Here is a 21641-nt window from a genome sequence, read left to right as displayed (position 1 = left end):
ATCTACTAAACAAACAAACAAACAAATAAATAAATAATTCGCAATGGCAGATGACTGAATTCTTTCCTCTTAATATCAGGAGCAAGGCAAAGATATTTCATGTTCTTATTCAACATAGTGCTGGAAGTTTTATTCAGTGAAATAAAGCAATAAAATAAAACAAATTGCATACGGAATTGAAGCAAGAGATTAAAACTGTCCCTATTTGCAGATGCATAATTTTCTACCTAGAAAATCCCAAGAAACACACACACAACCTAGAACTAATGTGTGAGTTCAACAAGATCACAGGACAAAGGATAAACCCATAATCTATTGTATTACTATATACTACAAATAAATATGTGGGTGCCAAAATTAAAAATATAACAACACTTACAATTTCTCAGAAAAAAATAAGTACTTAGATATAAATCTCATAGGACTTATATGTTGAAAATTATACAATGCTGATTTTAAAAATCAGTTTTTACTGAATTAAGAGATATACCATGTTCGTGAATTGGGAAACATAACATAGTAAATGTTCCAAATTAATATGTAGATTTAACATGAATTCTGTCAAAATCTCAGCAAGAATTTTTGTAGATATAGCCAAGATTATTTTTAATTTTATATAGAAAGGAAAGGGAGATAGGATAGCTAAAACAATACTGAAAAAGAAAAATGAAGTAGGAGGAGTCAATCTATTCAATTTCAAAATTTATATAACTAGGGTAATCAAGATTTTAGGGTACTGGTGGAGGTATAGATGTACAGACCAATGGAATACAATCAACAACCCATAAATAGACCTACACAATATTCTCATAGGTTTTTCTTTTGACAAGGGTACAAAAGCAATTCATTGAAGAAAAAATAGCCTTTTCAACAAATGGTGCTGGAACAATTGTATATCCGTAAGCGCAGGCAAAAACTGAGCCTCTACTTAATCTCATACTCCATACAAAATTATCTCAAAACTAGATGCCTGGTGCACGAAATTTGTGCACGGGTAGGGTCCCTAGGCCTGGCTGGCGATCAGGGCAGATCAGGTTCCCCACCTCCCGGCATCCTCCTTCCCTCGCTCCCTCAGTGCCCCACCAGCGCAACTGTCACCGCCATGTTCTGCGCCGCCCCCTGGTGGTCAGCACATGTCATAGCGAGCAATCGAACTCCCATTCTCCCAGTCAAACTCCTGAGGGGACACTTTGCATATTCGCCTTTTATATATATAGATAGATGGATCACAGACTTAAAAGTACAGTAGTCCCCCCTTATCCATGGGGGATACATTTCAAGACCCCCAGTGGATGCTCAAACTGCAAACAGTACAAAGCCCCATGTATATGTTTTCTGTTCATGTCTTTCAGCCACAAATTTAATGCTGTTTCCATCTTAAGTACTTTATCATATACTGTGGTGGTAACTTTTGCCGTTTGAGGTGCAAACAGCAAAACTACCATGGATTTCTTTCCCTTCCTCACTGCTTTCACAGACAGAAGATTCATTCATACTGTAGATCTTAGCAACCTCAGCATATGATTTTTTTCCATTCCTCATTAAGTCAAGAACTTTTATTTTTTCACTTAAAAGAAATACTTTATGGCTTCTCTTTGGCATATCTGAATTACCACCATCAGTACTCTTGTGCTTTGGAACCATTATTAAGTAAAATAAGGGTTACTTGAATACAAGCACTGCCATACCAAGGCAATCGATTTGATAACCACACTGGCTACTAAGTGACTAAGGGGCAGGGAGCATAAACAGCGTGGAGATGTTGGACAAAGGGATGATTCATGTCCTGAATGGGATGAAGAAGAACATGCAGGATTTCCATCATACTACTCAGAATGGCATGCAATTTAAAATTTATGAATGGTTTATTTCTAGAATTTTCCATTTAATATTTTTGTGCTGTAGTTGATCACAGGTAACTGAAACCATGGAAAGCAAAACCACACATAACAGGGAACTACTTTAAAATATAAAAGTATAACCCCACGAGGAATGAAGGGTAGGTATTATCAAGCCCTTTTTGAAGAGAAGATGTTCCGAGAGGCTGTTATTTACTTAAGGTCACTTCAAGGTCATGCGAGGTCTTCCAGCTGAATGTTTTTTCCTATTAGAAAGTCAAGATCATCTTCTATCCCATAACTTCACTCCTACCATAACTTCACAAGGAACTCATGTAGCTAACCCCAATGGAATCAGCTAATTTGGGGGTCTTATTTGATGAGGATAAATGACGTTCTCCAAACTAAGAAAATTATTTTAGTATTGGCATTTGTTATACATAAAGCACTGCATTGGTACTGAGATCTGGAGTGAGCATGGCAGAAAACTCCCAAAATGAGATAAGGTATAAATCCATTCATCATGGTTAAGGGGTTTAGCAATACAGCACTGTTTTTTTTTATTTATTTATTTTTTATCCTCACCTGAGGATATTTTTTCATTGATTTTGAGAGAATGGAAGAGAGAAAGACAGAGAGAAATATCTATGTGAGAGAAACACATCAATTGGTTGCCTCCTGCACGAACCCTAATCAGGGCCCAGGCCGGGGAGGAGCCTGCAACTGAGGTACATGCCCTTGACTGGAATTGAACCTGGGACTCTTCGGTCCGTGAGCTGATGCTCTATCCACTGAGATAGACCAGCTAGGGCAGCACTGTTTTTAGAACCCAAAGTCCAGGATTCAAGTTCTGGCTCTGCCACATATTAGCTTTGTGACATTGGTCACTTCCATATTCTAGCCTTTAGTGTGTTCATGCATAAAATGAGAATAGCCATTTCTACCTTGTAGGTGAGGATTGCATAAGACAAGTGCAAATGTGTTTTGTAACTAAGCATAAGGCATTGTCATGCCAGGCAGAAACATGAGATCTGACATTACACTAAGACCCATGGAAAAATAATGTGACTTCTAGTTCCCTGAGTGAGGTACTCTAGGCTGCACTCTCCCATCTTCCTATGCTTCCTTCTACCTACAGCCTCAACCTTCATCACAGGGGCCACAATGATGCCAGTTGCATGTGACTAGTTGGTGCTGGGTTTGAAGCAATGACCACTGAGACCATGGAATAACTGTGGAAAGCCAACCCTAAAAATGATTTTTCTTTGCCTTTATCTATTTTCTTTTAAACTATATCAAAAAGAGAAAGAGGGAGGAGAAAGTTTTAAGTCAAAACACTCAACTAACTCTCTGAAAATCAAACATCATAAACTGAATATAGATCTGACTACTGTAACTTTCTTTTTACTCCATCTATTTATCCATCTATTATCTTCTCATCTCTATTTAAGAAGACAGTCAGATACTGAAAATGGGACTTTTTTTCTCTTTACTTTGCTGATGAAGTTAAGCTTAATTACCTTAGAGTTCTCTATAAAGGAGAAAAATAAATAAAATGCAGAGGAATTTTCATTTGTTCTCCCTCCACCTTGATTTTCACAGGAGCTAAAAGTCCAGGTGGGTTTTAAGGATTGTCACAGTTAGTCCTGAAGATTTATCCTTGACCTTGGGATCTCACAGCATTTATCAAGTTCTCCATGTGGGTGTCATTAGGCCAAGACGACAGTAAATGGAAGGGACAAAGAGTATCGGACTTTCTAGGTCTTACAAGACAGGATATAGTGCCAAATAATAAGGAGATTGCTTCTTAGATATCTAAGTTGAATTTGCCACTGATCTAATCATCTGCAGCAAGCCAAACATTAGTATCCAAAAGAGTGCGTCCTCTTCTGTATGGTAACCAGAACAGCCACCAGCTGCCTCATCCACAAAATTTTCCCCAATCACTGGTCTGCTGTCCCTAGAGGAATAAGGCACATTCACCATAAGAAGAGGTAAAAAAAAAAAAATGTGAGTTCTTACATCTTTAACTGCACTGGCTCATTGAGTTCAGAATTTAAAAAATGCTATTTTTTTAGCACTATTAATTTCCATTTTTGTGCTGACTTGATAATCTTTTTAATTAACTTAATTACTTTTGAGTGAAAATGTGTTCATTTTTAATAACTTTTATGATTAGAAAAGTTATATACAAGTGTTGCTTAAAGTTCATAAAATAGGGACAAGGGAAAAAATCAAAATTACCTTTAACCCCAATATTAAAAGTATCTCCTATTAGCATTTTGCTTTCTTTCCCTTCCATTGTTTGTTTGTTTTTCTGTGTGTGCATGAAAATATAGTACATGTAAAGTATGGTGTTTTTTAGGGAGAAAGTCCAAATTTCTCCTCAGTTCTTTAGCAGATTCCTCCTGTCAGTTTGCACATGGGACAAACATTGGGTTATAAAGCGTAACAAGTAAACACAATAAATATTGGGGCTTTCATAACGTTTTTCCCTGGTTTCAATTTTTTAAAATGAAAGAAAATCAAGTTTAACCAAACTGCCTAATTTGCTAAATGCTGAACCAAGAAACCAAAGCCTTAACCCACCTCTCCAAGAGTAGGTGCTAACAAATACAGATAAAATTAGCAGCATTCTAAATCCTGGACTTACTGAATCACCAAATGTTACATTTGAAAGAGACCTGAGCAATTGCAGAATCCAGCAGTTTTCAAACTGTGTTCCATGGAATTCTGGGGGATCCTTAAAGTAACCCCAGGAGTTTTCAAGGCTTGGGGGGACAGTAGCAGGGTAGAGAAATGGAGGATAGGGAATGAGGAGGCTGAGCAAAGTTTTCTCCATACATCCTCACCCCTTCCCCCCAACCAGAGCAGGTTGACTTTTGCATGTTATATATCTTGGGTGTCAAAATGAAAAACTTCTTTTTTTTTGTTAAGCCTCACTTGAGGATATTTTTTCCATTGATATTTTTAAAGAGTAGAAGGAAGAGAGGGGGAGAGAGGGAGAGGGAGGGGGAGAGAGGGAGAGGGAGGAGGAGGAGAGAGAGAGAAACATCAATGTGAGAGAGACACATTGATTGGTTGCCTCCTGCACACTCCCCAAATGGGGCTAGGGATCCAACTTGAAATCAAGGTATGTACCCTTGACTGGAAATCAAACCCTCCAGTGTGTGGGACGACGCTCTAACCACTGAGTAACATCGGCCAAGGCAAGATGAAATTTCATTTGATAAAGCTGATCAACTGTTTAAGAAAAAATAGTTGAAAATTGCTGGTATGGTCCAGACCTTTGATGTTACAGATTAATAAACTGAGGGTCAGGAATATGAAATGACTTTCCATAGTCACACAGTTAATTAAAATATCAGAGCATAGTGGATATTTGTCATTTGAGGGAGGTGACTGTCCAACATTCCATCCCATCTCCATTTTGCTGGTGAGGAAAATTACCCCCCAAAATAACTAATTCATTAGTTGCAGAGTCAGAAACAGAACTAAAACACTTCTCACCTCAAAGTGAAGAGATTTAATAAATTTATTTCTCCTTCTGGATTTTATCTTGTAGATTAAAAGTTATCCCCTAAAAGATACTATTACACCTGCTGTAGAGATCTCATCAAGAAATCCCAAAAGTTCAATACCTAGATCATCTATGATCAACTCATTCCTGTTTATCTAAAATTAGATTAGATAGACAGATATAATTAGATTGATAAATTAGACAACAGCAGAGTCACTTGTTCTCCAGTTATTTCTCTACGTTGATTTTAAACCACATGGAGCTTTTTCTAGTTCCCACAAAGGGCTTTCCACTGGGCAGAAGGCTCACCACCAGGGCCACCTTGCCCCAACAGCTAACTGCATTTCCCATTGCTCATGTCTACCCTGTTTCCATAACTAAATGAGCATGGCCGGAGGAGATTGTGAACAAACCGCGGCAGAGCAGCATGATGAAGCAAAGACACCATGCCAGAAGTGGCCTCCAGTCACCCTCAGTTTGCTCCAAGCACAGATGTCTGCTCTCAGATACCAGACACCTGAGGGTGAAGCCTGGCCCCGGATTCACACGTAGGAGAGTTATCCAGGACAGAGTCTGGCACATGGCACCCTTTACTGGAAGGAATTTGATTAATCATTCTCATTACCTTTCAATTCTATGCACCTGAGCTCATTTCCCTCTGCCCAGAACCAGCAGTCAGTGACTTAAATGGCACATGAACACCCGGATGGATCATGATTAGCAGATGGAGAGACAGGACCCTCCCCCCACCCCCTTCTGCAGTGTGCTCTTAGGTCAGAGAGGTCATCCAGACCTTGCAGCACCTCATCGAATCCCTCTCCACCCACCCTCAAAGGCCCCAGAAGACAATGTCTCTGTATGTATCCTGAGCACTGTTATCATAGAATTCTAGGTACAAATTGGAAAAAGGGAGAGAGAATGGCACCTACCCAGAAGCAAATTTCTCCTTACTAGGAAAAAGAACCAATAACCATGACCACATGCCAATAGAAAATGGTAACAAGGGTCTGCTAGGCAAGCAATATCCACTCCTGCTGGCATATGGGCATTTGGCCATTTCTCCTTGAACCTCCTATCTATTTATACATATTTCAGGCTCTTCCCAGGATTAACTATAACCACAAGACTTTCCAACACTGACTTGTAAACCTTAAAAAGCTAGATCACATATGGCTCAGTCTTGTTACAATATCACAGTTAAAGAAGTACATTGATTAATATGTCTTTCCCTAAAGTTCTGGAAAACAAGAAAGGTCCCCCAAATACAGGACAAACTGTATCACTAACAAATATCCTCTTTTCTTTTTAAAAATATTTTTATTGATTTCAGAGAGGAAGAGGGAGATAGAAATATCAATGATGAGAGAAAATCATTGATTGGCTGCCTCCTGCATGCCCCACACTGGCGATGGAGCCCACAACCTGGGCATGTGCCCTGATTAGGAATTGAACTGTGACCTCCTGGTTCATAGGTCGACACTCAACCACTGAGCCACGCTGGCTGGGCAAATATCCTCTTTTCTATCTACTTTTTCATGACTTTGGCTGTTCTGGAGTATTTCTCTTTACCGGTTCACAAATCTCTCCCTCTCTAGGCTACCCAATACTTTTCTTCACCTCCTCTCTTCTCACACTGTGGTTAAGGGGTGCAAAGTTAGTGAACAGACAGTATGTTCTGATTGGCCAATAGTAATTTTTAATTACATCTTTTTGAGCTAATTACACATTTACATGTGTATTGTAAAAAAATAATAGGGAGCAATCCCAAGTGTCCTTTCCTCAGTTTCCCCCAAGAAGAAGGGTTTTTGTAGATTTGAGGGTATTTTCTACATAGACAAGTATGTCAACTGCAAATAGGAACAGTTTGATTTCTTCCTTTCCAGTTTGCAGGCCTTTTAATTCCTTTCTTGCCTTATTCCATTGGCTAGACTTCCAGCACTACGTAAATAAGAGAAGTGAGAGCAGACATCTTGGCTTGTTCCTGATCTTGGATAAATCATTCAGCTGTTCACCATTGAAATATTAGCTTTAGATGTTTGGCAGAAGCTCTCTGTCCAGTTGAGAAAGTTCCCCTCTATTCCTATTTTTCTGATAGTCTTGATCATGAATGAGAGTTGAATTTTATCAAGTACTTTTTCTGCATCAATCGATATGATCATGTGATTTTTATCCTTTAGCCTGTTGATATAGATTATATTGGTTGATTTTCCAATATTAAATCAGCCTTGTATCCCTAGCTTCAAAGTATATAATTATTTTTATATACTGCTGAATTGCTAACGTTTAAAGATTTCTGTCTTCATAATTATGAAAAATATGATGCTACATCATAAAATAAATTAGAAGGTGATCTTTCCTTTTCTATTTTCTAGAAGGAAATGTGTACAATTAGTATTAATGCTTCTGTTTGGTAGCATTCTCCAATGCAACAATTTAAACCTGAAGATTTCTTTTTGGGAAGTTTTTAAATTATGAATTCAATTTCCTTAATAGTTATATGTCTATCCATATTATCTATTTCATATTGGCTAAGTTGTGGTAGATTGTGTTTGTCCAGAAAGTGGTCATATTTTCTAAGTTGTCAAATTTGTGTGTGTAAGTTTGATTTGTACTATTTCCTTATTACCTTTTGTTGTCTGTGGTGCCTGTACTTATATCCTTTATTTTTGATATATTATGGTAGATATAGACAAATTTGAGTCTTCTCTATTTTTTCTTTATCATCCAAATGAGAGGCTTGTTGATGTTATTGAAATTTTCAAGGAACCATTTCTGATTTCTTTTTATTATTGATTATCTAAATTGCTTTTTTGTTTTTAAATTTATAAATTTTGCTCTAATGTTTATTCTTTCCTTTCTTCTGCTTGTTTACTCAGCACTGCTTTGTCTGTGTCCCACAAATATCTATGTATCCTATTTTCATTTCTATTCAGTTTAATGTACTAGTATTATTTGATTTCTTAAAACATCCTCTGAGTCATGGGTTATTTAGAAGTTTCTTGTTTAGTTTACAAGTATTTGAAGAATTTCTTCTCCTCTTTCTGTTATCAATTCCTAGTTTGATTTCTAGTTTGATTCCATTTTGGTTGGAACACATTCTGTATGATTTCAATTATTTTAAATTTGCTGAGGTTTGTTTTATGGCCCCAGATGTAGTTTATCTTGGTATATGGTCTGTGGACACTTGAAAAATGTGCTCTCTGATATTGTTGGGTCCAGTTTTCTATAAATGTCACTTAGATCCTGCTAGGTGATAATGATGAGTTCCTCTATATTGTTATAAAATAGATTCTGTCCCCTCCCTCAAAATGTATATGTTCCAGTCCTTACGTGTAAATGTAACTATATTTGGAAACAGGGTATTTAAGAGGTAATTAAGACTAATAAAAGTCATTAGGATTAGGCCCTAATCCAATAGGATCAGTATCTTTATATGAGGAAAACTCACTAGTGATGTGTGCACACACAGAAGAAAGGCCAGTGAGGACAGAATGAGAAGGCAGCCATCTGCAAGACAAGGAGGGAGGCCTCAGGAGAAACAGCTGTCATGGCAGCTCTAGCAGATGAATACATATATCCTTGCTGATTTCCTATAAGGTTTGTCTATAAACTTGTTGAGGAGAGTGTAGAATCTCCAATTATAATTGTGGGTTTGTGTATTTCTCCTTTCAATTCTATCAGTTTTTGCTTCGCATATTTTGCCCCTCTGTTATGTGGTACATACACATTTAGCATTGCTCTGTCTTCTTTATGCATTGATTCTTTCATTATTAAATAATGTCCCTCTTTATCTCTAGTAATACTTTGCTCTGAAATCTAGTTTATCTTATGTTCATATAGCCACTCCTACTTCCTTTCCATTAATTTTGGCCTGATATATCTGTTGTCATCATTTTGCTTTCATTCTGCCTATGTTATTATATTGAAAATGAGTTTCTTGTAGATAGTATATAATTGGATCATATTTTTAAGCCATCCTGCCAATCTCTGTCATTTAATTTGTGAAGTTAGACCATTTACATTTATTTACATTTAATGTAATTATTGATACATTAAAGCTTAAGTCTATCATTTTATTGTTTTTCTGTCTTCTATTTCTGTTGTCTATTTCCTGCCTTCATGTTGATCTGAACATTTTTTAAATTCTATTTTGATTTACCTATACAGTTTTGGAGTATCTCTTCGCGTGGCTTTTTAAAGTGATTGCTCTAAGTATTACATTAAATATACATATCTTATCACAATCTACTAGTATCATTATTTTATCAGTTCAAATGAAGTATAGAAACCTTACTTTCCTTTACCCTCCAGTTTATTATGTAATTGTCTTAAACATTTATGGACTATATGACTGGACTAGAGCAGTTATTTATAAAAATTTTCTGTCTTACGAAGCTTCCTTTTTCCTATTTCAGGGCCAGAGAGAGTACATTTTATTAGGGCTTTTTTGTCTATGCCCATTTGTGTTTCCAGCTTTTCAATTTCTTTAGCTCCAAGCCAGAAATATAGGAGGCAAAAGATAATGCAAATAATTCATCATAGTATATTTCTTTGGGTCCCAAGTCCTTGGTTAATTTGCCCTTTTCTCTCCATCTTTCAGAGTTTTCTTATTTTTTATATATACTATCCAGGGTTTTTAGTCATACTTAATGGATAAAATAGGAACAACTTTGTCTACCCCATCTTCCTAAAAGTAGAAGTCCGTATGACAGTGTTTTTAAAATTAGAAAATCTCATATGAAAACAGATCTGTTACTATTCTTGAAATATTGGGACATATGGTATTACTGGGTTTGCATTATGCATTCCAACAATATTCTCTAGCTGAGTAGGACCTGACTTGTTTATTTGGTGTATGCCACAATTGAAGCCATAACTCTTCATGGCATTACACCCAACTTGCATCACTAATTTGTCATCCTTAGCCTTTGTAAGAATTTGACTTTGCTACTTTCAATGATGCCTTTTTGGCTAAGTATACCCCTTTTCCTCTTGCCACTAATTCATTCTCTCTCTCTCTCTCTCTCTCTCTCTCTCTCTCTCTCTCTCTCTTCAGCTTTTTAATTCTGTATCACAAAATTCCTAAGAACTGATTTAGCAGAGATGATATTATCTTTAGGAGAATGTGTGTATGAGTATAAGTTTACTAGTACACATATACATATGTGTATCAAGGAGGAAAGGAGAAGTTGAACAGGAGGAAAGCAGAATTTGCACAGATATTGAAGTATATAGATTTAACTTCAGTCAAGGGAAGGGGGGAAAGCTATGAAAACCCATCCATTACTAAATTCCTGTCACATCACTCCCACCTCAAAGCCATTTTAATTGCTGTTTCTCCATCTGGAATGTTTTTCCTCAAGACTACTACACATACTAGTACATTGCATTGTACTCAGGTCTCAGGTCAAATGCCACTTAGATCTTCCCTGACTATTTAACATAGCCCTTCTCTATTGCCAACACGTTCTATCATTTACTGTATTTTTCACAGCACTTACCATTACCTAAAAACGCATTATATATTTATCTGTTTACTTGTTTATTGTCCATATCTTTGATGACAAAGATTTTGTCTTATTTATTATTGGATCCCCACTTTCTGGCACATAATAGGAGTTTAACAGCCATGTAATGAATGGATGCATCATGTCCTGAAACATCTTAATACCAACAAATTAGAAAGTGTCCAGCATAGGATGGTGAAACATATAAAATCATGAAAATGCTGAACAACTGAGTGATCTGACATAGAAGATATTGAAAGATGGGATGATCACTCTCTTAAATATTTAAGGATTTTTTTTATTAGAAGGGGAAGTAGATAAATATTCACCATGTCATTCCCAAATGGCACCCTTATAGTCAACTTGCAAAGAGGCAAATTTGCCCGACTTAAAAACAAGAATTTTCTAATAACTAGAAATTCTTCAACAGTGAAATGTAGTGAGTTCCCACTCCCTGGAACTGGTTAAGCTAAACCATATAGCCATTTTAAGGACCATTTGTAAAAGAAATCTGAACTCCATTTGGGAATTTTGACTGGGTAACTTCTAAAGCCCTTTCCAACCCCACAATTCTAACATTTAAGGGAGACAGAGCTGAGCTTTCACTTTTCACAACTCCCAGAGTCGCCATGCACAGTATCACTGAGGTTGAGGCTTAGTTTAAGATGATTAATTATAGGGAGCTTAGGAAATGTAAATCTAGCAGAGAGGTTTAAGTCCCTGCTAGTATGAAATGTGAAATACTTTATTTTTACTTAAGAGTATGTTACAATTGCAACTCAGGAACAGCTAGATTTCTTTAGAAACCAGGTTAGGAAACATTTTATAATTATTTTAAAAATAAAGATATTTTCTCAATATGGTTTAGAGATTTAAATGACTAGTGTGTTTGAGGCTGTTTCCTCATAGATACTATGACTTTGATTTGAGCAACTACTAATTGGTGGTGGCTATGATTATAGAATGGATCTCGAATAAGCATCTTATAACATTATACTGGTTACAGCACATTTATATAGAAATCATGTTTTTCAGTCAACATGGATTTTTTAAAGCATTAAAGATAATTATGAACTATGTCGCATGACATATTTTTAAGAACAATGTAGATAAGATTTAAAGAACTACAAACTCCTACTTATAATTTGATAAGCTTTCACTAACCCTTACTTTTAACATCCACTGATTAACAAAGCTTTCCAATTTTAAGCAACTAACAACTGTAAAACTCATACCAAAGATTTCCTTAGAGGCAAAGCCCCCTTAGGAAACTTATTCTGGCTCAACCTACAGCACTTTAGCAGTTATTTCTCTAACCTGTTATGTGATCAAAGACTCCAAGTTACTAAGATCTAATACTTAAAATATTATTTTATAATGCTAATGCTCACTGTAGCTAAACATGATTCAATATGTGGGAAGCCTTGGAACCCAGTAGAGATCAATGTTTACCACTCCATTCTCATGCCTATGTAGATTTCAACCTATCCATCTTCTATTTCTCAAACAAACCATAAAATCTCTACCACTCCATTCCTAACACTGAATAAAAGTAGGCACACCTTCAAAGCCAACATTTTAAAAAATAATATTGCAAATATTATTCTGGTAGGTCAAGTGAGCAGTCCCCTTCAGATCCAGCTAAAAGTCTGTAACATAGAGGTCCTTTTCCTCACACAGTGATAATATAAAAAGGTGGGTGATGAGTTCTCCCATTTTCCTTCTCAATCCCATGTCAATGGTTCTTCCAGGAATTTGGTAAGGCTCCATGTCTTGTGCAGATAGCACCTGTTACCCTCTTTCTCCTCTCATTTCCATCACACCACTGTTTCCTCCTTCCACTCCAACCTCCACACATCCTTCCTTTGCCATTAAATCACCCCATGGAGGGAAGAATGGGCACTTTTTTTATCTCTGTTCCATCCAGAAGATACACAGTACATGTGCTATCTCCATAATCAGCTGTGATTTGCAGGCATTGCAGAAAAGATACACAACCATATGGCTTTGTCCCTGGTTTATGGATTTCCGGTGAATGTTTATATATTTTAAACAAGCTGTTTGGCATTAAGCTATCTCCACACAAGTGGAATATATATTTATCAGAGCAAAAAGAGGACATTAAGGACCAAACAAAAGACCATTCCTGTGGGCTGCTGCTGTAGTGTATGTGACACCTACTTCACGGCTAAGTGCCTGAGGTTGCTGCACCCTCCCCATGTCAGCTCCCAACCTACTGACCTCAGACAAACACATGTCTCCACTATGGAAGGCTCCCTTTTCCTTTGGACTTGGCACCCCTGACCTCTGATGTTAAATATACCCGGGGTACTTTGAATGGTAAAGTTCAGAGTTTCTGAGTCTTGAGACTGTATGCCAGTTTAGACACTTCCTTTGAAGGAAGTCCAGAGCCATGGTGACATCATGAATATTTGATGGAACCTTTGGTGCATTAACCCAGAATTAATTCATTATTCTACCTAAACTTCCTGCTCTAATCATTCCAACTGACCTCTTCTAATGTATTCTGCATTATGATACACTGCCATTTATTTTTTATAACACTCTTATTTTACCCAATTTTATTCAAGGGAATGAGGAACAGAACTGTTCATTGAGGGGAAACAGTTCAAAGTACTATTTGAATACCTACTTTGTGTAAGTAGCTGTTCACAATGTTTTCAACATACCTTATATCCTTAATTTTTATATGACCTCACAGAACTCAACTCTAATAACATGCACAGCACCAATATCCTACAAGTGATAAAGCCAGAAATCAAATCCAGGATGGGTTCCATAGAAATTAGGCTTTCCTCTATGCCACACTTTCTCGTATTATTGCGCAACTCTGTAAGGTATAACTATGTCGCTGTGTGTATGTCACAGTGCTGATTAAGAGACAGACACTGAAGCCAGAAGTCCTAGTTATCACTTCCCATGACATTAGACTAATCAATCACTCTGCATCTATTTTCTGTAAAATGGGGCATAATGCTAGTGCCTATCTTCCATGGTTTCATTGAGGATCAAATATGTTAACATAATTATAGCCTATACCTGAATCATAAGCACTCTGAAAGGGTTAGTCATTTTTGTAATTCTGCTTCCCAGATGGAGTTAAACTCTTTGACAATCAGGGTAATCTATTTTTTCATACTGGTGTCAAAAGTGGGTACTCTGTAATTTTCTGGATTAATTTTTTATCAACTGGTGCTCTTTCCATTCTTTACAACACAATGTAAAAAGAGCTCCATCCATCAAGACCTTTATCTTTGAGCTTGTAAGCACTATTTCCAAAGTTTACAGTTAAGTCCAATCTTAGACATCTATAGATAATTATAGTAGACGAGTGATTCTCTCTTACCATTACTTTCCTCTTCTTGTATGTAGGTTATAGACTTTGAATTTAGTACGGCAATTGACATTGCTCAAAGTATGAGAATGGTGTAAAGTCAAGATTTGTTCATAAACTCATTCATTTACTCATTTATTCATTTACTCACTACACACTGTTTTTTATTAGAATTAGCATAAGTACTAGGGAAAACTAGAGGTGAATAAAGATAAGTAAAGCAAACAATTATAATACAATGTAATTATTGTATTGTAGTTATTTCAGGAAAATAATTCCAACAGGTAACATTTGTGTGGCATCTGGAAGGATGAGGAAGTGGCTACAAAAGAGAGGAAGTAAAGGAAGAACATTATGTGCAGTACACACACAAAAAAGTGTACTAATAAATCAGAAAGTTCTGTGTGGCTGGAATGGGCTATGTTGGGTGGGTGTCGATAGTTGACACAAGAAAACTCAGTTTAGAGTTCAGATCACTATGAGGAAATGATTAGAGCCAGGAGGGAATAGAGATAAGGAAATTCTTCAGAAGACCAGGAGAAATGGTTAAGATTATGGCATGATCTCAGCATTGGCATTGTGGATGGAGAGGTATGAGTAGCTACAACAGATCAGAAAGTAGCATGGGCTGAATTGGTGACAAATGAGCAGTGAGGGTAGAAAAGATGACCTCTAATACCCTAATTTGCTTTTTTCAGTGATATATTTAACATGAGCAGATTCACAGGGTGAACTTTTTTTTTTTAACTAGGATAATGAGTATAGAACCCCTTTCCAATTAGTGCTTAACATTTGCTAATTGGAAGTATTGAGCCTCATCCTTTTAACCGTGTCTTTGGATTTGGCTTTCACATCTTTTTTCTTTGAACTTGTCCTATAACATCATCAATTACATCTAACTAAACCCTACAGCAATGGGAGACCATCTTCTCTAACAGAAGCTATGCCAGTTTATATACATTGACCAGAGCCAAAAAAATTCTTGGCTTCCCCGACGCACACAACTCTGTGTTGGATTCTGAATCAAAGCATTGCCAATATATACCTGTTAAAATGCAAATGGCCCACAATGGTGTTAATACACTAACCAAATGAAAGCATCAGAAAAGAAAAACTGCCCAAAGCAGCAAATCCAAGAGAGGCCAGGTAAGAAAGTGGGATGAAGGAAGCTAAAAGGGGATGAGGAAAACTAAAAAGATAGGAACAGCCACTGGGAAACAGGAAACAAATCTCCAAAAGCAGGTGAGGCCATGTATAAAGAAGTCTAGCCTAGTGCAGATTCTAAAGACTGCTTTACACATATAACAGTAGCATTTTCCATTGCATAAACCTTTATCAACAAAGCACTGTTGCATCTGGTTGTTCTGCTATTTAACGGCTATGTGATGTCTGATACATGATTTAACCTCCCTGAGCTTCAGTTTCCTCATCTCTAAAGTAGGGATATGAAGAGTGAACTTCATTGATTATATTTCACAGCTGGGTAAATTTAGATGCACAGAAGATGAACTGATTAACGGAGGGATTCAGAACCTGTGGAAACAAGCTGGAGCCTGAATCTTCCAACTCCCAGTTCAGTGAGTATTTCTTTTCACCTGTAGTGTCGAGTCAACCTGGGTGATCAGCAAGTAAGGAGTTATTTGTAGAACATGGACAAATTGTGTTCACTCTCACCCTGCCCCAATTTATAGCTCAGCTATGAGGTCTAGATGTTGAGATGTAACCTCAACAAGTTACATCACAAGTCTTTCTTAGGACTCCCTCAAACCTCAGAAATCTATTCTTAGGGGCTTGTGAACTCGTAAGGGATTAATATTGTCTAAATCCATAGCTGATGGCCACACCCATGGCATTTTTACATCTCCAATTTTTTCTTCCTATTTGAGGAAGCGTGTGAATGGCATAGAAACAAAGTCCCACCAGAGCATCGGCGTTTAACTCCAGACACCTCTGGTGGAAAACTGGGGCTGGGCTCACAGGATTCCCACTCTCTGCACTCTGGTAACGGTGTTATTTTCTACATTGTTCCCCAAGTGCTCTTGAATTTTTCCCTGTGTAAAACATGTTTCACTTCACCTGTCCAATTATAAAATCCTCAAGCATCCTTAATCGGATAAGGAAGGCCAACCTAATTTAGTAAAAAGACTAAATAATGGTGTCTTAAATGGTCATTCTCTTACTTTCCCATAGCTAATACTGCCAAAGCACTAGTAAAATGTTTAAAGTACCAGCTTCAATAAATAGACAGGAGAAGCCTGTAATTAGCATATCAGTTGTTTGTAAGCAATAAGTACTTACTCACAAGACCTTTTAAAGTCATTCCCCAGACTTTTGTTGAAAGCCTACCTAGTGGTAGGAAAAGGGAAATATTTTTCTTTAGTGTTAAAACAAGTACCCATCTTTTCTCACAGCTTTGTTTATATTGGCAATGTGCATTATCTAGACCTGGGAAGAAAGCCTTTGAAAGGCAAAAGTAAATGTGGGCTCAGACAGGGAAAATCCAAATGAAATCAGGACCAGAGTCAGAAAAATGTCAAGGAGTTCCAAATGCACATTTGCCAGCTTATTCCTTTCTTGGAAAAAGGAAGGAAGGAAGGAAGGGAGGGAGGGAGGGAGGGAGGGAGGGAGGGAGGGAGGGAGGGAGGGAGGGAGGAAGGGAGGAAGGGAGGAAGGGAGGGAGGGAGGGAGGAAGGAAGGAAGGAAGGAAGGAAGGAAGGAAGGAAGGAAGGAAGGAAGGAAGGAAGGAAGGAAGGAAGGAAGGAAGGAAGGAAGAAAGGAAGAAACCCTTCCCTAAGGGCAGGTTTTATTTCAATTGAACCAACTCCTCTATCCTCTGGTCTGTTTCTCTTAAGAGACAATGGCATGTATAGGAAAGGACTGCACACAAGGGTCAGTACAGAGTCGTTGATGCCGAGATAAATTATAGATTGTGGACTGAGAATTGTAAGCATACATTCAGTATCATTAGAATATCTTAAGTACTAGGTCGCGTCATTCTTCAAGGGATGGAGAGGGATTGATTTATTGATTGGTTTTATTTAATCCATGGAGATTGGTAACTTCTGAGAGCCAAGGTAAATCTTAGACTACCATGGATTAAGCAAGAAAAGGTCATGAAACTATGTCTGGCTTTTGAGATATGCATATTTTTATAAGTACAGCTGGTTCCACCAACTGCCCAGAAGTACAGAGAAGCAATATAAAGAAAAATGCCGGTTAGTATTCAGAGAACAGAAGTATCCAGCACACTTCAAATAAAGGAGATGAAATTGTACAGTCAGAGAGCATCAGGAATGATAATCACAGTGGCAAGGAGCCCACTGGGGTGAAGAGCTATCCCTGCTGCTGCAAAGAACCTCTTCCCTGAAGGACTGTGGCAGGGCAGGGACAGCTTTGATTTTTGATCCTGAATCACTGGTGCCAAGTTGAGGATCTCGCTTTGTGTTGCTTCCTACTTGAGCCCACGTAGGAAAAAGACAGGAAGGAAATACACCAACATGATAAAAGTGGTGTGTATAAATAGTAGGATTGTGGGTAATTACCAGTTTTCTAATGCTTTGTCATAGTTTCAATATTTTCAACAACAGGTGGGAAATGATTTTAAATACATAATTGTTGTTAAATATGCACTTTAATTAAAAACATTACATATTACTAAACACAACAATGACCTGAGAAGCAGCTGGGTGACAAAAGGAGAAAGTTTTCTCAGACCTAACTTGTTCTGGCAAATCATTAGCTCAGGCAACCTGCATGGGCAACAGCATTATCCTTCCTAATAATTGTTATTATTTTTTTATTGGTTATACTAACACAGCCACAATTTATTAAGAGCTTACTCTGTGTTAGGGTACTGTACAAAATGCTTTGTGTTTATTCTCTTACTTACTGATCAGAACACCCTTACATGCTAGTCATTATCATTACCCCCGTAATAGAGCAAGAAACTGAAGCTTGACAGGTTATGTAACTTGCTAAAGAACACATGGCAAGCAGGTGACTATCGAGACCAGAATATAAAGCCAGATCTGTTTGAGTCCATGGTTCTAAACCACTGGAAAAAATAAAAATAATTTGCTCGAACATCACCTCTTACTCCTTCCTCCTTTCTCCATCCTGCACTGCTCTGACACGCACTTGAGCCTCTCTGGTTTAGGACATCCTCTCAGTGTAAGCTTCTGAGAAGAAGGAAGTTTTGTTCACTGCTATGTTCCCAGAGCCCAAAACAGTGCCTGGCGCCCAACAGACACTACTCCATAGACATCTGTGGGATTGACAAATAAACTCTAATACATCAAATTCTAACCACAATGTTCTAAAAGCAAAGTAGTCTCCACACTTTTAAAATCAAGATTATCACAGTTCTATTGCTAGTAGATCTACTGTTCTCCAAGCGGTTTCCCTTTACCTACCGGATTCATATCTAGACACTTCCTAGCTTCCCTGCAGTTGGCAGCAGCTTATGACTGAGTTGTTCTAGCCAAGGGAATATGGTGGAAGTGATGTTTCCACTTCTAAACCTGGCCTGTAAAAACCTAATCTTCCATATTATCTTCTTTCATTTGCCAGCTGGATGCAAGATAGAGACAGCAGATGAAAGAAGCCAGGACCGCCTGGCCAGTGTGGCTCAGTGGTTGAGCATCAACCTATGAATTAGGAGGTCATGGTTTGATTCCCAGTCAGGGCACATGCCTGGGGTTTCGGGCTTGATCCCCAGTGGAGGGCATGCAGGAGGCAGCCAATCAATTATTCTCTCTCATCATTGATGTTTCTCTCTCTCTCCCTCTCTGAAATTAATTAAAATTTTTTTATTTTTTTTTTAAAGAAGCCAGGGTCTCTGAATGTCTGCATGAAGCAGAGTCTTGCTGTACTTGGCTAATCTACCCAGGTCTAGATATATGCAAGAAATAAACTTTATTTTATTAAGCCAGTAGATCTTGGAGTCATGTTACATAACTATATCAGTTAAAATTATCTGAGCATGCACAATATATACATACTAGAGGCCCAGTGCACAAAAGTTGTGCACGAGTAGGGTCCCTAGGCCTGGCCAGCGATTAGGGCCAATCTGTGGGGCAACCGGCAGGGCAATTGGGGCCCCCCACTGCCACTTGCCTTGGCTGGCCTGGTACCACCCGCTTGCTGGCCCTGCCCCCTGCTGCCGCCACCAGTCACCTCCCTCTGTGGGGCGACTGGTGAGGCAATCAGGGGGGGCCCTGATGGCACCTGCCTTGGATGGCCTGGGGCCTACAGGCTGGGGGAAGCTCCTGCATTGAACGTCCACCCCCTGGTGGTCAGTGTGCATCATAACAACCGGTCATTCCACCAGATATTCTGCCATTTGGTCAATTTGCATATTAGGCTTTTCTTATATAGGATGTATGTAAATATAATGTGTATATAGACATATAAAATTGATAAATCATGTACAAGACCTACTGTAACATTATATGTATTATAAAACATATCAAAATATAAAATTTGAAAAGAATGAGATACAGATAAAATAGAAATATTTTTAAATTTCTTGCTAAACATTATGGTTTCACTGTATTACTACACAACATTTCAAGGCACATTGGGACTTAAGGAAAGGTTTGTAATTAACAATGATGGAAACAAATCTATATTTCAAATGGTTTTGATGATTTTTTTGGTGGCTGATTTTGTGTCAGTCCTGATTATACCTTTATTGTTCTTATATCCTAACATGGCTGACAAAGAGCTCAAATTAGGAGTAGAGGTGACAACTCTGCCATTTTATTATAGCTCATTTATAATATTGGTATTATTTTCAATCCAAGGTCTCCTTAAAGGAGTCTGTATAAGCCACTGGTCTATTTTGTGAAGGTTGGATTCATAAAAATTAGATCATAGAATCCATAAATCCACATTACCAGACACAACTAAAACGTGATACATCCCAATTCACTAAGGACAAATGAACACATAAAGGTACCAATGTCAAATTGCCCCTTCCTTCAGGATATGTGAATACTGTAGATACATGTAGTTATCTGACATCAAATCATTTGAGGATGCAAGTATCAATCCACATTTTAAAAATGTTAAACTTAAATTTTTCCTTTTCATCATAAAGTTTTAGCACTTATGAACCCTTAAATAGGCACACCATTTTTAAGAATAATTTATTAATTTTTAGAGAGAGAAAAAGGAAAGGAGAGGGAGAGAAACATCAATAGTCTGCCTCCTGCACACCCCCTACTAGAGATACAGCCTGCTTCCCAGGCATGTGCCCTGACAAGAATCAAACAGCAACCCTACAGTGCACAGGAAAATGCCCAACAATCTGAGTCACCTGGGGCCAGGGTGGCACACTCTATTTTTGAGGCCACTTCTCTGTCATGTTGTCTTTGGCATCCAAATCCTAGGGGGTCTCGATTTTCTTGAAGTCCCAGCTATGCATAGAGTAAAATGACTGACATCACTCCACCTAAGTTTTCTCCCACTTTATCCCTCAGCCCTACCCAAAAGCCATATTTCTCCCTCTTAATATGAGCTAGAAGCATCTCTTTTCCCAGAGACACTGCTAGATGTTAGTTAAGCTCTCTTTGATTCCCCCTAAAACAAATTATAAAAGACACAAAATCCTATCTTAACCACTCAAGTAAATGCGTATGGCTAAAGAAGGTGACTGTCTGGCAGTAAAACATGGGGATAAGCCAGGAGGCTGTGAGTTATAATATCCAGGTTCTACTGAACTGTCTCTTCAATGAAGTCAACACGGTCCTTTACATCTCAGTCTCCTTATCCATGGGACAGGAACAGTTATACATGATCTACTTCCTAGGGGCTATGGAAGGAGTATGAAAATAATAAAGAAGAGACTCCTTATAGCACTGCCTTGAGTGAGCTACATCAGGGCTCCACAGAGGGAAACTTGGCAAGAATTTGAGGAAGGAGGTTCTAAAAAATCAGGAGCCTGTTCCTGTCTTCTAGGAAATGCTGAGAGGAGCTTAGGACAACACAAGAGAAGAAAAACCTAAAGATTTTATATATTCATTCCTTTCATCAACAGCCTTGAGAAGATAAGCTCATAGTGAATGAATGGAGGAACAAGGCTCCTTAAACTCAAAGTGTTGAATGCACAACAGATAGTCCAGCCAGGTAGAGAACACATAGCCTGGGGCTGAATAGTCAGGATCTGGGCAGAACGTCACAGTGGGCTGTGAAGTCAAAGCTGAGTTCAAGATTAGGATCAGACACTGACTAGCTTTGGAGTAATTTAATCAACCCATATGTGCCTCATAAGTTTTATCATAAGTAAAATATGAACAATAATACCTACTTGTGTCATGCTTATGAAGATTTAATGAAACAGCAGCTGTGCCTGATATAATCTACGACTTGGCACACAATACATTCCCAATAAACAGTTATCTTCTTCGCAATCATTATCA

At 38.0% G+C, this 21641-nt stretch overlaps 1 protein-coding gene across 3 annotated transcripts in view; it reads right to left on the bottom strand.

Annotated features, from left to right (window-relative positions):
• The window catches only part of NRXN3 (neurexin 3), a 1487454-nt gene that overhangs the window by 1354195 nt on the left and 111618 nt on the right, over nt 1-21641 (bottom strand). The window contains exon 5 of one of the 3 annotated variants that reach the window (XM_036314362.1): nt 18809-18833. The exons of the other annotated variants lie outside the window; for them this stretch is intronic. Coding sequence (XP_036170255.1) covers nt 18809-18833 — 25 coding nt within the window. The remainder of the gene's footprint in view (nt 1-18808; nt 18834-21641) is intronic. 3 annotated transcript variants of the gene reach the window in all.

This window comes from Myotis myotis, unplaced genomic scaffold (assembly GCF_014108235.1).
Source record: "Myotis myotis isolate mMyoMyo1 unplaced genomic scaffold, mMyoMyo1.p scaffold_m19_p_1, whole genome shotgun sequence".
NCBI lineage: Eukaryota > Metazoa > Chordata > Mammalia > Chiroptera > Vespertilionidae > Myotis > Myotis myotis.
The sequence above is the reverse complement of the archived record's forward strand: the minus strand, read 5'-3'. Positions and strand labels throughout refer to the sequence as shown.